Source organism: Dermochelys coriacea, chromosome 10, assembly GCF_009764565.3.
Source record: "Dermochelys coriacea isolate rDerCor1 chromosome 10, rDerCor1.pri.v4, whole genome shotgun sequence".
NCBI lineage: Eukaryota > Metazoa > Chordata > Testudines > Dermochelyidae > Dermochelys > Dermochelys coriacea.
The window spans coordinates 60,013,994-60,030,510 of record NC_050077.1 but is presented as its reverse complement, the minus strand read 5'-3'; the positions used below and the strand labels follow the sequence as shown (position 1 = coordinate 60,030,510).

Sequence of the window (16,517 nt, the reverse complement as noted above, 5' to 3'; positions counted from 1 at the left end):
TCTCACTTGAACCATCTGTCTTTTAATACAGCCAAATGCAAGGTCACATCTATAAACAAAAAAAATGTAGGTCACACTTGCAGGTAGGGGGACTGTATTTTGGAAAGCCTGTTTCTGAAAAATCATCATGATGCATAACCAATTGAACATGAACTCCCAGTGTGATGCGGTTAAAATCACTAACAAGATCCTTGGATGTATAAGCAGGGGAATATTGAGTAGAAATACGTAGGTGCTATTACTACTGGATAATACTTGCATGAGCCCATTACTGAAATGCTGCATCTAGCTCTGGTCCACACTTGAAAATGGATGTTGACAAGATGGAAAGGGATCAGGAAAGAGCTACAAGAACAATTCAAGGTGTGGAAAACCTGTAGTACAGTAATGACAGGTTTCAGAGTAGCAGCCGTGTTAGTCTGTATTCGCAAAAAGAAAAGGAGTACTTGTGGCACCTTAGAGACTAACAAATTTATTAGAATGAAATGAATTATATGAAGAGACACCTCTACCTCTCCTCCCGAAAAAAAGCAAATACAGTACAGTACTGTGTTAAATGTAAACTAGCTCTATAACATAGAATTATATGAAGTGAGCTGTAGCTCACGAAAGCTTATGCTCTAATAAATTTGTTAGTCGCTAAGGTGCCACAAGTACTCCTTTTCTTTTTGTAGTACAGTAAGAGATGAAAGAAGCTCAATCTATGTAGTTTATCCAAAAAAAGTTAAGAGATGACTTGATTATAGTCTATAACAATATATAAGGGGAGAAGATTTCTGACACTACAGTGCTCTTTAATCTAGCAAATAAAGGCATAACAAGATCCCATGGCTGGAAACGTAAAATAGATAAATTCTGATTAGATAGTAAAATGCAAATTTTTACAGTGAGAACTGTTAACTTTTGGAAAAGCTTGCTTATGGATGTGGCAGACCCACATGTTTGATGATGGCACCAGCATGCTCTGAAACAGAGATTCCCTTCATACCAATAGCTCATCCACAAAAGTAGTAAGGGGAAAACAGTTCTCGAGAAAATTTCTCGGGCACCAATCCAACAGATCCTATAGGAGAGTAGCTGGGGCACAACATTAATGTCATCGGATATCATGTCCACCAGAGTCTACAGAAGGTGAAAGTTTCTGGTGCTTTAGCTATGCAACTTCAGGAAATTAGCCGCATTTTTGACCAACTAGAGAGTCAATGTCAAGGCAGCACTCTTTAGACCCTGTACAATAGTAATACAAATAACAATGCGTCTTGATGGTGGTTCAGGCACTAGGGTCGTATAAATCAATTAAAACAGAAAATTTAATAAGGAATAACGAAAGGTTACAGGACAGAGTCAACAAGAGAATACTGGTAACTTCTGACTAACATGAATCAAGAGATAATAAGGAGAATAGCAGTTGGCAACAGAGGTGAGTCAACAGTGACAAGATACTTGCTTGACTGATCGGAATGATGACTAGGAAGAGTCTAGAGAGGCCTGAATACTGGTGATTGGAAGGCTCAGCTACCAGTACCTCTGAGGACCAAGTAACTTTAAGAGCTAAAGGAATGTTAGACTCTTTCATGCTAAAAGCACAAGCCCCAAGAAGAGGAATCCATAAGCTAGTGCATCTTTGTAAGAGACCCAATATGTTCACTTAAAAGAAAATAATCTACTAAAATATTTTGTCACCAATTAGTACGTCAAATACTGTAAATCAACTAAACAAAGTATTAAATATTGTACACTATCTTTTTAAAATTAAAATATTCTTATGTGTAATACTACTACTTATAGACTATTTCCAAGATGAGCTAAAAAAGAGGCTCTTATTTTTATAGCAAAACTACTATGCACAGAAAAAAACAACTTTCTTCAACCCACATCAAATACTGTTTACAGTTTTTAAAGATAAATGAAAGGAAGGAAATGCCATAGCCAACAGCAACTATCAAATCACGAGAGCAAACCCTTTGAAGATCTGACAGCATACAATATTTTCCAGGGGCTTAAAAGATAAATTACTAGTAGTTGTATTTGTGACTTAGTTTTTAAGTGTGTGTAATAGCAATTTTAATGCCTGCAATTATAAGAACCTTTTGTTTTATTTAACTATATGGGTTTAATGTTATCATAAGCCTGTTCATTTTAAACTTGCAGACTGTGCCCTTTGAAGGCCCAGTCTATTTTTCAGTTTTACATTCTGCTACATCAGCTTCCCTTACAGGCATCTTATGAAAAAGAACTACGACCTTAACTGCCAAGCAATTGTGATACAAACTGGCCTACCTATTGAAACAGCTTATGAAAGCTTTTTGTTGCATTTGAAAGTAAAGTTATTCCATCAAAAGAACAGGTTTTATACTGGTTACACTACTACCAATTACTCATCATGGACCCCTAAAGGGAATTGTACTGAAATCTACTGTTAATGTCATCAATCTGGATGGCAAATTGTAAAAGGTAATGTATGTGCTCTTTCAACTTCCATACTACCACAACCAGACTCATTAAAGCATACAATACTCTTTATCTTGGACGTATTAAAATTAGCCATTCTAATTTGTACAAAATTTAAGTTCCAAACATACACATGTAGTGAAAAATGAATTAAGTTTTACTTTACACTGAAGTAACTTTATAGCATTCATTTTCAAGTCATATACATAAAATGCATCATTACATTCCAGATACAATTGTGACTGCATGACTTTTAATTTTGTTTTTGTTACTAATGTGTAGTATCTAGGAATTGCAGAAGTGAATGTTTAGATACCTTATGTTATTTTTAAGAACTTTCAAACAGCTGAAGCACTTAAAAGTTGTATGAGTTTTCTGTTCCTGTTGTACCCGCTGGACATCACCTTCATGCTTTCCATAATAAAAGTCATTAACTAACATGATCAATTTTCCTTTCTCAGATTCAGCAGTCTTTCTTGGTGTATTTGAACATTCTGTTTTGGACGTTCCCAGAAAGAAGTTATTTATCATATCTGGACAACAATACTGAAAAAGAGACACAAGTCTAAGTTACCAATTTGCACTAAAAATGCTAGCCTTGCTATACCTGCATTTCCATTACTTTGGGACATGTTCTCACTTTGCTCTTACCTATGTCTATTCTGGATGGTATCTGTTCTTGTGTTATTGCAAATACAGAAATATATAAGGATAGGATTTAGACAATTAAATACCAAGTATTTTAACATACTGACAAAGGGTTTTTTCTTTTATGTTAATATGACTACCATAAATCTCAAGGCAGAATTACTACCTCGTTTTATATGTTGATTAAAAAATATTCTGAAATGTACAGCACAATTCAAATTTATCCAATCTTCATTTTATTAACTAGGAAACTATTCTGCCTCCTAACATTAAATTTGAGCTGAGTAAAACAGATGCTTTGTTAAACAAATTAGCAGCAAGCATGAGTTTGTTGACAACTATGAAGAAAGCTGTATTTACTGTTTTTAAATTTGATTGTCTCTTTAAAATATCTGTATATATAAAACATTAATGTGCTGAATTGATTAGAGCAGATAATTGATAGTAAAGACATCAGCGTTCTTTCCATAGTCTAAATTCATTCATGGAGCTGGGAAAGTCATCTACCATCCATGGCTTCAGCTTCCCTATCTAAAATAGAGATAATGTTTACACATCTAACAGTAGTATTGCAAAACAATGTTTAGAAAGAATTTTTGAGTTCCTCAGACAGAAGGTGCTATATTGCTGTCCAATAGTAAACAAAATTGTAATGCTTTAGAGGACAACTTTTGTTAAACAACATGCCTTGCTGCATAGTACTAACTTCTCTGACCCCAGTTTGTGATAAGCTCATTTACTGCTGTAGGTGAAATGACAGTCCTTGACATATTTATCCCACTAGGTTAACTAAAGATGTATTTTATTCATAAAAATGTGTAAGTTAATAAAACCAAACAAACCCACTTTCTTCAACAGTATCTTTCAGCACTAAATTCTCCAAATGAACTTTACTTTTCTTTAACAAAATGATCATGATTGCATCAAAATTGAAAAGGTGCAATTGAGTATGTATACATTTCTGAGAGGAGGACCGGAAAGAGTAATTTTCTCTCCTTTGTAAACGGAATTTTTTTTGGGGGGGGGGGGGGGAAGGACACTGTTTCTGGCCCATGAAGGAGGTCATATTTTGCCTGTACGAACAGTATTTTGTAGGTATTTAGGGTTAAATTCTTCAAGAGCCTAAACTCCTGTTGCATGGGAGTTGAGGATCTCAACATTATACATGAGATGCTAAGATCCTCACGGAACTGGGCTACACATTATGAGGTTTTTATTTACACATGACTAAGCAAGTGTGCACCTTTCAAAAGGTATGGGAACAATGTAAAAACAGGTGAAAACTAATCTCATTTTGCTAATTTCTTTTTCATTTTTCTTTGTTCACGTGAAAAACATGCAACATCACAGAACTGGGCCCATGGTGAAAATATCCAGAATGCAGAATATCTGTAACTTGTCATAAAAATGTGGTCCTTGTTTTACAACTTTGCTTAAACCCAAAAAGTTTATAATTACTTTTCACAAATACAAAAAAACTTTTACCTTCATGTGATTTTTTAAAGGATCCATAAGATTGAAGTGAATATTGCATTTTGGACAAGCTCGTGGAAAAGGTGCTCCATTTTTAACATTGTTTGATGTAATATTAGTACCTGTAAAATGCGAAGTGTACATTAGGACTCCAAATTCACAGTCCATCACAAGAGTAAATTATGACAAAACTTCTTAGAAGTCCAGAAAAATACATAGTTTAAAATTAAATCTATTATAGCTCACATGGCAATGGAAGCTGTAATTAAAAATTGAATTCCAACCACCATTACAATTACCCTTTCTTTTTGGTGACAACTTGGACACAATATTACTGTATGTCCAAAAATACTCTAAGAGTGGAAGAGATAACAAGAGATAGATGATCCACCTATCTAAGGTCCTTAGGCAGAGCTACTGCAGTGATTTTAAGAGCACAAAAGCCCTGAAGTTAATATTTATTTTCTCTCTCCATTAATCTGGGCATAGTGCAGCACTTTGAATTTTTGTTTTCATTTTGAGAGCATCAATTCTTGGAGGAATGTATGCATTTTACACCATGATCTCAGCATCAACAGGACAGGATTTAGTCACCAGTTCTGGAAAGGAGTTTCATCACTTGGCTATAGTGATGAGAGTATTGTTCGCTCTGCCTGGTAGTTGGAACCTAGGCCTATTCAGCTGCATCATTCATGCTGACCTAAGATGTCTTTGAGGTTCATGGAGAATAAATGGGTATCTCAGGCACCTAGCCCCCCATTCATGAGAGAATAGTGTTTTCTCTTATTAACATAAAAATTGTTTGCCACCTGCTTATCAGTTTGTATTTAAATGTTGGAATAGCTCATATTTAGTGACAATTGCTTATATCTGGGCTTAAGCTCTCTTGGAGCTACCAAAATCAGAGCCAGCTGCCTCTGTAGATGAAGTTCTCTCTTTGGCATACAGTCCTATCTAGGTAAGCAGTTTAGACAAAAGGAGGAACAAACACAGGAAAGGGTTTTTTTTTAAAAAAGAATACATATGAACTATTTGAGGTCAACTGTAGTCTGCCAGACTATGACTAAAAGTCACAACAGTCAACACACCGCTTTATAAGAAGAACTGAGCAACATTATTCATTTTGGGGGTTGGGGGGAGGCAAAAAATGAAGAATTGGGTCAACAAACATTTCATAAACTCACGTAGGTTTTGCTGAATTGTTTCAATGAATATGCTAATTTAAATACACCTAGAATTCATCTCCTTTTGTAGGGAGGGAGAGGCCTATCAGAGCGCAAAAAAAAGAAGCTATTTCAAACTAAAATCAACAAAATTGCTATAAAGGATTTTTTCCTGGGGGAGGAGATTTCTGCAGCTGCAGGTCCAAACAGGAAATTCTGCACTCAGAGAATCCTTGCAATCTTGGTTAATCTTTGAAAAAGGTACTAATTTGCTACTCAGTTCTTTATATATAGATTCTACGGTAAGGTGATTTAACTCTGGGCCACTGAACTCTAAATATTCACATCTACTGAACCAGTTAACTTTATTCTTGGCTTGCTTTATAGAGATCATTAAGACTCAAAACAAGCCAAGTATGAAGACTAAATATACTGTAACATTTGTAAGATTCCAGTGTATATTATATAGAGTATTAGAAAAATACCTCCTTATATAAAAAGAGAACATCTTTTAAGGCATATGCACAAGGGGCAGGCAGAGCTGTTCAGTTAACTCGGCCTTAACTTCTGAGTGTTGATCATTCAACTTTAACATTGCATTAGTGCTAGCTTTTTCCATGGAACAGATACATGGATTTAACAGCTAGACCATTTAATCTACCCTACCTTTTGAAGAAACATTTTGTGATGGTGTTACTGTTGGAGATTTAACTGAAGGTGATACAGTTGAATTGCTTCCAGCACCAACCTCATTAGGCTTGGCCTTTTTTGGAGTAACACTGTTGGCTTCAGAAGTAGCTGGACGCTTAGACACAAAACCACTCTCATTCAGACCTATAGTGGTTTAAATTAAAGAACCTCAGTTTTTTCATAGTATATTACCAATCTCATAGTGATAACTACTTTTTAATGGACAAACAAGTATAAACAAATAATAGTTATTAAAATCTCTCTACCCAATAAGCTGTTTATAAGTTAGAAAAATTATGTTTGGTTGAGTCAGCCATCAATACTTTGAAGTCAATGTGGTGTGAATGAGTAAGAAAACAGATTGAAGCCCCCTCATTTAAAACACCTCATATATTTGTTGCAGCTTACCTAAAGGACCTGTCTGGTCTTTCTGATCCCTCTTCATCTAGCACAGGCCTAATTTGCATCCTAACCACAGAAGGATGGAGCATTAGTCACTGCAATGCATACCATTTGGAAGTGCCTTTTCATTCTTCTCTTCAACAGAATCTCTCTCTCATCCCAAGTTTTCCTCCCTTGCCTCTCTCTTTTACTTAGCTTTCAGTTTATGTATGTGACGTTTCACTCCATATTCTTTATGAAAACATGTTTATGATACAAATATGATAACAGATATACTTTATACAAGTTGGCTCATGTAAGATATCACTGGAAAGGTTATGATTTACTGACTGTGATTATCCAATTTGTATGCCTTTATCATTTCTGTATCTGAAATTAGGAATATTGACTATGTAACTGTATTTCAAATGTTTTACTTTGGGTGTCACCCCCAAATAGCCCTTTAGGTACAACAATGGAAAAGCCAGACAGGGCTAATGGCCCATTGGCAAAGACAATGGACTGTGAAAGAGCTTAGTCTTCCTATGGACGCTCCAGACAGCCTATGAGTAATGGCTGCCACATCCCTGCAGAGACATGGGTCTGCATCACCTGGTACTGGACCCACCCTTTGGAATGCCAGTGTTCTTCCACTGGGAGACCAAGGATTCCCCGCCCTACACAAGAACTATACGAGGCAGGGGAATGACATCAGTGTGGTTTTCCTCTGCCTCTACACCCAGAGAGACACTGAAAAACACCTGGAAGCAAAAACTGAACTGGGGGGAGAAGGGCTGAGCTCAAGATGGAAGGGCATCTAGCTTGTGAGTAATAATTCCTGAGGTCTCAAGCTGGAGACCAGTGCAGATGCCTTTCAAGACATTCTGTAATCTGCCTGCAACAGTATCTAGGGTGAGCAATTATTATTTGTAACCAATTTCTTTAGTGACAAGCTCAGTTTGTGTGTTTTGTTTTGTTTGCTTAGTAATCTGCTTTGTTTTGTTTGCTACCCCTTTAACCACTTAAAATTCACCCTTTATAGTTAATAAACTTATTTCTTGTTTATAATATAACCCCACTTGTGCAATTCATAATGGGGTGGGGGGGAGAGAATAAGAGGCTGTGCATACCTTCCTCCACATTGAGGGAGGAGGTGGATTTCATAATATACCTTTGGGTCTGCACCCCAAGGGAAGTGGACACCTCAGTGCTGGGGGAAAGTCCCTTAAGCTGACGCTTCCCAGAGCTGATCTCAGTATCTGTGTTGTTCTGCAGTTGGGTGTGGCCCTGCCTGTGTGTGTGCTGGAGGAGTCTTATAGCCTGGCTCAGCAAGACAGGTTAAAAAGGGTGCCCTGGCTGGCAGAACAGGTGGCCTCAGTGATATCCCAAGCACATTAGGTTGCACCTTAAGGGGTCCAACCCGTCACAATGTATGTTACTTACTTCTGTAAAAATGTCTGAGATTTCAGTTTGTATGCAAGATCTTATATAAAATGAAAGTTGTGTTATAGATAATTCCCAACTGTCCAGAAAATGGTACTCCCTCTGGAAGGAAATTCTCACTTGCCCTTTGAAGGAAAAAGAATTGAAATAGCTTCCAAAAGGTTGGAGGGGGATTACAAGCAACAGTTTGATAGTGCCCTATAAAAATGCTAAATATCAAAAGCAACTTTCAAATACATGTAGATCAATATCCTGATTTGTCCATTAGAAAAGCTGTATGTCTTTTTTCCAGAGCCAAGTTGCCCTAAAGCTAGCATATCTGGCACTGGAAGATTCCCCCTGCATAGGAGAATCATCCAGTATCACCCACTCAACATAGTGGTGAAACTAGGAAATAGAAGTCATGGTGGGGGAATCCCTACCTGCCAGTAGTGTGTTCCTGGCTGCCAGGACAGTTCCTGAGGACCACTGGGAACTACAATAAATTAGACACCAGCTTTCAGACTGCTACAGTCTATACTGGTGACTGGACCAATAATAGAAACACTCCTGAAGTGGGCACGCAGGATGAGAACAGAAAATAAGAAGAGGTAAGCGGAATGTCCGGGTTCCAGTAACACAGACACAGGTAACTAACCGCTTTCATGTTCTCTCCACAGGTACCATTGCGGAGAGTGGACCAGATGATAGGTCTGGGGGGGAGAAAGCAGAAGGAGACCCCGCTGGTTGGGAGGCATGAGATGCGATGTCCTGAGGTTGGGGGTTCCACGACCACCACTCCCAAGAGGAGAAGGCGGGTGGTGGTGGTCGGGGACTCTCTCCTCCGGGGGACTGAGTCATCTATCTGCCGCCCTGACCGGGAAAACCGAGAAGTCTGCTGCTTGCCAGGGGCTAAGATTCGTGATGTGACGGAGAGACTGCCGAGACTCATCAAGCCCTCGGATCGCTACCCCTTCCTGCTTCTCCACGTGGGCACCAATGATACTGCCAAGAATGACCTTGAGCGGATCACTGCGGACTACGTGGCTCTGGGAAGAAGGATAAAGGAGTTGGAGGCGCAAGTGGTGTTCTCGTCCATCCTCCCCGTGGAAGGAAAAGGCCTGGGTAGGGACCGTCGAATCGTGGAGGTCAACGAATGGCTACGCAGGTGGTGTCGGAGAGAAGGCTTTGGATTCTTTGACCATGGGATGGTGTTCCATGAAGGAGGAGTGCTGGGCAGAGACGGGCTCCATCTTACGAAGAGAGGGAAGAACATCTTTGCCAGCAGGCTGGCTAACCTAGTGAGGAGGGCTTTAAACTAGGTTCACCGGGGGAAGGAGACCAAAGCCCTGAGGTAAGTGGGAAAGCGGGATACCGGGAGGAAGCACAGGCAGGAATGTCTGAGAGGGGAGGGCTCCTGCCTCATACTGGGAATGAGGGGCGATCAACAGGTTATCTCAAGTGCTTATATACAAATGCACAAAGCCTTGGAAACAAGCAGGGAGAACTGGAGGTCCTGGTGATGTCAAGGAATTATGACGTGATTGGAATAACAGAGACTTGGTGGGATAACTCACATGACTGGAGTACAGTCATGGATGGTTATAAACTGTTCAGGAAGGACAGGCAGGGCAGAAAAGGTGGGGGAGTAGCACTGTATGTAAGGGAGCAGTATGACTGCTCAGAGCTCCGGTACGAAACTGTGGAAAAACCTGAGTGTCTCTAGATTAAGTTTAGAAGTGTGTGCAACAAGAGTGATGTCATGGTGGGAGTCTGCTATAGACCACCGGACCAGGGGGATGAGGTGGATGAGGCTTTCTTCCGCCAACTCACGGAAGCTACTAGATCGCATGCCCTGATTCTCATGGGTGACTTTAATTTTCCTGATATCTGCTGGGAGAGCAATACAGCGGTGCATAGACAATCCAGGAAGTTTTTGGAAAGCGTAGGGGACAATTTCCTGGTGCAAGTGCTAGGGGAGCCAACTAGGGGGAGCGCTTTTCTTGACCTGCTGCTCACAAACCGGGTAGAATTAGTGGGGGAAGCAAAAGTGGATGGGAATCTGGGAGGCAGTGACCATGAGTTGGTTGAGTTCAGGATCCTGACGCAGGGAAGAAAGGTAAGCAGCAGGATACGGACCCTGGACTTCAGGAAAGCAGACTTTGACTCCCTCAGGGAACAGATGGCCAGGATCCCCTGGGGGACTAACATGAAAGGGAAGGGAATCCAGGAGAGCTGGCTGTATTTCAAGGAATCCCTGTTGAGGTTACAGGGACAAACCATCCCGATGAGTCGAAAGAATAGTAAATATGGCAGGCGACCAGCTTGGCTTAATGGTGAAATCCTAGCGGATCTTAAACATAAAAAAGAAGCTTACAAGAAGTGGAAGGTTGGACATATGACCAGGGAAGAGTATAAAAATATTGCTCGGGCATGTAGGAAAGATATCAGGAGGGCCAAATCGCACCTGGAGCTGCAGCTAGCAAGAGATGTCAAGAGTAACAAGAAGGGTTTCTTCAGGTATGTTGGCAACAAGAAGAAAGCCAAGGAAAGTGTGGGCCCCTTACTGAATGAGGGAGGCAAGCTAGTGACAGAGGATGTGGAAAAAGCTAATGTACTCAATGCTTTTTTTGCTTCTGTTTTCACTAACAAGGTCAGCTCCCAGACTGCTGTGCTGGGCAACACAAAATGGGGAAGAGATGGCCAGCCCTCTGTAGAGATAGAGGTGGTTAGGGACTATTTAGAAAAGCTGGACGTGCACAAGTCCATGGGGCCGGACGAATTGCATCCGAGAGTGCTGAAGGAATTGGCGGCTGTGATTGCAGAGCCCTTGGCCATTATCTTTGAAAACTCGTGGCGAACGGGGGAAGTCCCGGATGACTGGAAAAAGGCTAATGTAGTGCCCATCTTTAAAAAAGGGAAGAAGGAGGATCCTGGGAACTACAGGCCGGTCAGCCTAACCTCAGTCCCTGGAAAAATCATGGAGCAGGTCCTCAAAGAATCAATCCTGAAGCACTTAGAGGAGAGGAAAGTGATCAGGAACAGTCAGCATGGATTCACCAAGGGAAGGTCATGCCTGACTAATCTAATCGCCTTTTATGATGAGATTACTGGTTCTGTGGATGAAGGGAAAGCAGTGGATGTATTGTTTCTTGACTTTAGCAAAGCTTTTGACACGGTCTCCCACAGCATTCTTGTCAGCAAGTTAAGGAAGTATGGGCTGGATGAATGCACTATAAGGTGGGTAGAAAGCTGGCTAGATTGTCGGGCTCAACGGGTAGTGATCAATGGCTCCATGTCTAGTTGGCAGCCGGTGTCAAGTGGAGTGCCCCAGGGGTCGGTCCTGGGGCCCGTTTTGTTCAATATCTTCATAAATGATCTGGAGGATGGTGTGGATTGCACTCTCAGCAAATTTGCGGATGATACTAAACTGGGAGGAGTGGTAGATACGCTGGAGGGGAGGGATAGGATACAGAAGGACCTAGACAAATTGGAGGATTGGGCCAAAAGAAATCTAATGAGGTTCAATAAGGATAAGTGCAGGGTCCTGCACTTAGGATGGAAGAATCCAATGCACCGCTACAGACTAGGGACCGAATGGCTCGGCAGCAGTTCTGCGGAAAAGGACCTAGGGGTGACAGTGGACGAGAAGCTGGATATGAGTCAGCAGTGTGCCCTTGTTGCCAAGAAGGCCAATGGCATTTTGGGATGTATAAGTAGGGGCATAGCGAGCAGATCGAGGGACGTGATCGTTCCCCTCTATTCGACACTGGTGAGGCCTCATCTGGAGTACTGTGTCCAGTTTTGGGCCCCACACTACAGGAAGGATGTGGATAAATTGGAAAGAGTACAACGAAGGGCAACGAAAATGATTAGGGGTCTAGAGCACATGACTTATGAGGAGAGGCTGAGGGAGCTGGGATTGTTTAGTCTGCAGAAGAGAAGAATGAGGGGGGATTTGATAGCTGCTTTCAACTACCTGAAAGGGGGTTTCAAAGAGGATGGCTCTAGACTGTTCTCAATGGTAGCAGATGACAGAACGAGGAGTAATGGTCTCAAGTTGCAATGGGGGAGGTTTAGATTGGATATTAGGAAAAACTTTTTCACTAAGAGGGTGGTGAAACACTGGAATGCGTTACCTAGGGAGGTGGTAGAATCTCCTTCCTTAGAGGTTTTTAAGGTCAGGCTTGACAAAGCCCTGGCTGGGATGATTTAACTGGGACTTGGTCCTGCTTTGAGCAGGGGGTTGGACTAGATGACCTTCTGGGGTCCCTTCCAACCCTGATATTCTATGATTCTATGAAATAGGTCCTGTGCACTCCCTTCTCCACTCTCCAGCTGCATTCAGCACTTCTTGGGTGGAACTGAGAATCTGTCCTCTAATCTTTTCTTACAAACAAAAGGATAGCCGATCTCATGTAGAATTGTTAAAGAGCTCACTTTTTCACAAAAAATGAAACTAGGACTTCACATGGCGACACCCATATAAACTACAATTGTGACTCACATTCATCACCACTTATACAAGAAGAGACCCTATGCTGTAATAACTAGTTTTGTTAGCCATTGTGACTGTCGTGTGGATGCCAGTACAAAAATTGTATGTAGTATTGTTGTAGCCATGTCAGCTCCAGGATATTACAGACACATGATGAATGAGATAATATCTTCTATTGGACCGGCTTCTGTTGGTGAGGGAAAGAAACTATTGAGCTTACTTCAGCTCTGTAAGCCTGAAAAACTGTCTTCTTCACCAACAGAAGTTGGACCAATGAAAGATATTACCTCACCACCCTGTCTCTCCAATATAAAGATCCTAATGCCTATTGAAACTGCCTTCATTATGCCCCATGTAAATGAGAATGTATTTAACTTTCAACTCAGATTTTTATACTTCACCAGCTTAAAAAGCTGTTTTGCAGTCATACTTTCTAATGATTCAAACCTAGTCACTTATTGAAGTGAACATGTTAAACATGCATTTTCCATTCAGTTTATGCAACTTTTGCCCAAGGTAATTAAACATTGCTAAATCAGATCTGGGCTACTCATTGTGTATTATCTTTCTTTTAGTGCTTTTGTTTACTTATACATGCACTGCTAAATGCGTGAGCTGCTTGCTGGGGCTTCCGTGTGTTGATTAGCAATGGCTGTTGTAGAGCTGCTACCAAATTTGTATTCTTCTGTACCACTGAATTTACTTGTGCAACAGGCCTGTGAACAACAATGGATGCTGTTCTTGTAGATGTGACCATTAGATGTATTTGTATAATTGGCTATGCAGGTTGATCTGACTGAATGGAACCACCTATAAAATACCAATTTTTTCAAAGTCGTGTGTCAGAAGAAAATCAAGTTTTAATACAATTTGTAATATTTCCTACCAATAAGGAATTATAAAAAAACCTTCTGATTTGTTCCAAGAAAAATATACACCATTAAGAATTCTATATTCTCACCTGGTTGCATGCAACTGTAATTATGTTCCTAGGAGTCACACAAACAGTAGGAGAGTACATATGCTCAAATTAGCGTGGGATTGTTTTCTGTGGTTCTACATTGTAAGAGTCAAGTTAATTCTATTAAGTTGTCTCTTTTAGAATAGCCACCCTAACAGTAGGAGAATTTGTTTACAATAATAGATAAGAACAGAATTCAAATGCACATTGAAGAACAGCTGCAGTTATACTGTGAAAAATACTATTTTAAACAAAAATTCCAAACACCGTGTAATAATCAGTAAAACTGGTTGCCAATCTGAAAACTAGGCAATTTGATACGACAATCACCAATTTACATGGTCTCAACCTTGCAAACACTGACGCACATGCTTAACTTTTATTTCAGTGAGACTACTCATAGTAGTAAAGTTAAGCACATTCATAAGAGATTGCAGGATGGGGACAAAGGCCCAGCTTTAGGAGACCACTTAAGCACACAAGTCCCACTGAAGTCTGTGCTCAAAGTTAAGCATGTGCTCAAGTGCTTTTCTGAACTGGAGAACAAAGTAGTTAGAGGTAGTTACTAAGAGGTTTGTGAAATCTGAATCATCGATAGTCACCTGAGCAGGATAGCTACTCACTGTTTGATAATAAATACATATATTGGTGCAACACCTCTCACCCATAGCCCAATCCTTCTCTCAGACCAATTTACACTGGTAAAATTCGAATGACTACAATGAGTTGCAATTTACAGCAGTGTGAAGGAAGACTCAGGCCTACAATTTTTATTTTGGGCTACAGATTTTTAACTTTAAAAAAATAACACTTAAGAAAAAAATCACACCACCTGCTTTTATGAATAAGTATTTACTTTTGGCTATACCAAGATTTTCTATTTTAGCCAAAATATTAATTTTCAGCACTTGCTACCATGAACGATTCCAACTTGAATATCCCAGTATTCAATTCTGTAAATAATACAAGCAATACTAAATTTAAAAAATAAAATTCAAAGTGCCCTTATTATTAACAAGTGGAAAGTATTTACTCCCTTCCCCCCCACACACATAATAAATTAAAACAATCTGTATACAAAATTATTTTAAGCTTGTTCTGGGTCTTGAACAATTTACAAATCAGTAAATTGTCTCCCTGTAACTGATTTTTGTTTAATTATCCAAGATTATTTCTGATAAAGGTGAATGTTAATACTTCTTATGAATTAACATGAAAACTCCTGATATTTCTAAATAATCAAGTCCTCGGTGTACTTGATTTTAACTATGTTTTCTAAAAACATGTGAGTCAGGATTTTTCCAGCATTCTTGGCAAACAGGTAGGCTTGAATGCTAAAGATTTCCTGCTGCCTTTCCCTCACTTGCATTAAAGGTTTTGGTGTTGGGGAGCTCACATGTGTTATGAAACTGACCACCTATTTGTGTTGGCTCTCAGGTCCTTACTACTGCAAACACAGTTCTCAATTTAGTCAACCCAGCTCAGTCCTACTTTTGCTAGCTCAATAAGTATTCCTCTCAGCCTATCAATTTCCTTTGCCTGTTCCTTAATTTTCTCCAGCAGGCTTTCCTTGCTACATTTTATTTCACTCTATTACATTCTCCTTCTGTTTCTAAAAGGGGCAAAAAGCAGTTTTGTTCTCAATAATTTAAATAAGCAATGTTAAGTTCTTCTCTTAATCTTTAAATCCAACACAGACCACACACCTACTTACATACCTAGTATGAACTGCATGACACCTCAATTCACAGTTATTTAAGGGCTCAGTCCTTGAAGGTGCAGAGCACTCTGGCTCCAATCCAGCAAAGCACATAAGCATGCGCATAACTTTTCAATTTCCCACTGACATCAATGAAACTGCTCAAGTGCTTAAAGATCAGCACCTGCTTAAGAGCTTTGCTGGATAAGACTACAATGCTGAACACTTGATAAAGTAGGTAAGTGCCTGATCTTGCCAAGAGCTACTTGCCCCACCTTTACTCCAACTAGAATAAGTCACAGAAAAAGAGAGGGGTAGGAGTGGAGAAGACTATACCAATTAAGCGTGTGTGGATAACTACTGGAAAAAACATACCCTTCACTCATTTGGGAACAGATGGAGGATGAGAGAGAGAGTGCCCCATTTAAAGTTTTATGAAACCACCACCTCCCCCACAAGAATTGGTTAGATTTTCATCTTACTCATTCTGCTTCACATAACACTTCTGTTTTAGTCTCTCATCTTGTAGAAGGATCAGAAAAATTGTCAAGTATATTTCATTATAGATTGAATTATAGGCTGACCAACAATTAAGTTTGTCATTCAATTACCACAAAAATGCAATTCTTCATAACTGACACTTGAAGTTTAAATTTACAGCACACACTTATTCTAAAATGTAATTTAACTTTAGATGTTCTAATCAGTATTTTAAATAAATACCATTTTCTTCAGCCAAATTTTCTGCAGCTAAAAATAATATTTTTTTTTAAAAAATAAAAAAATACTTTAGAGGCTCATGACAAGCATTCTCTTTCTCCTCCCCAGTTTCCCAGAACAGATCCCTTTGATCTGTCTACTCCAATTGCTATATATAGCAATCAGGAAACAAAGAATGACATATAGGGAATCCACTGAGCAGACTCAGGAAGTTGTTCCATGGGCTCTCACTGGCTGATTGACAGACACTTTTATTGATGTCATCCAGAGAGAGCTGCATATACTGCAAATGAGCAGCCTGCCAAAAAAGTCATTTCAGTGAGTCTGGCAGTAATTTTTTTTTTTATATAGACAGACAAAAGTCACAAGCACATATTGATCGGGGTCATCGTGTAACATGTGTGAGCTCAC

At 39.8% G+C, this 16,517-nt stretch overlaps 1 protein-coding gene and 1 long non-coding RNA gene across 15 annotated transcripts in view; one reads left to right on the top strand and one right to left on the bottom strand.

The window, feature by feature from the left end:
• ZNF280D (zinc finger protein 280D) overlaps positions 1–16,517 on the bottom strand; it is a 124,776-nt gene that overhangs the window by 71,344 nt on the left and 36,915 nt on the right. For all 14 annotated transcript variants that reach the window (XR_006274927.1, XR_006274928.1, XR_006274926.1 and 11 more), the window contains 3 exons: positions 6,402–6,569; positions 4,585–4,694; positions 2,768–2,997 (listed from right to left, as the gene is read on the bottom strand). Coding sequence is in view for 11 of the 14 variants with exons in the window: in XM_043494498.1 (XP_043350433.1) it covers positions 2,768–2,997; positions 4,585–4,694; positions 6,402–6,569 (508 nt within the window). In the remaining 3 variants the exon portion in view is untranslated. The remainder of the gene's footprint in view (positions 1–2,767; positions 2,998–4,584; positions 4,695–6,401; positions 6,570–16,517) is intronic.
• On the top strand, positions 2,883–16,486 carry LOC122456197. Its single transcript, XR_006274929.1, has 3 exons — positions 2,883–3,020; positions 6,184–6,191; positions 16,476–16,486. It is a non-coding gene; the product is annotated as an uncharacterized LOC122456197 (long non-coding RNA).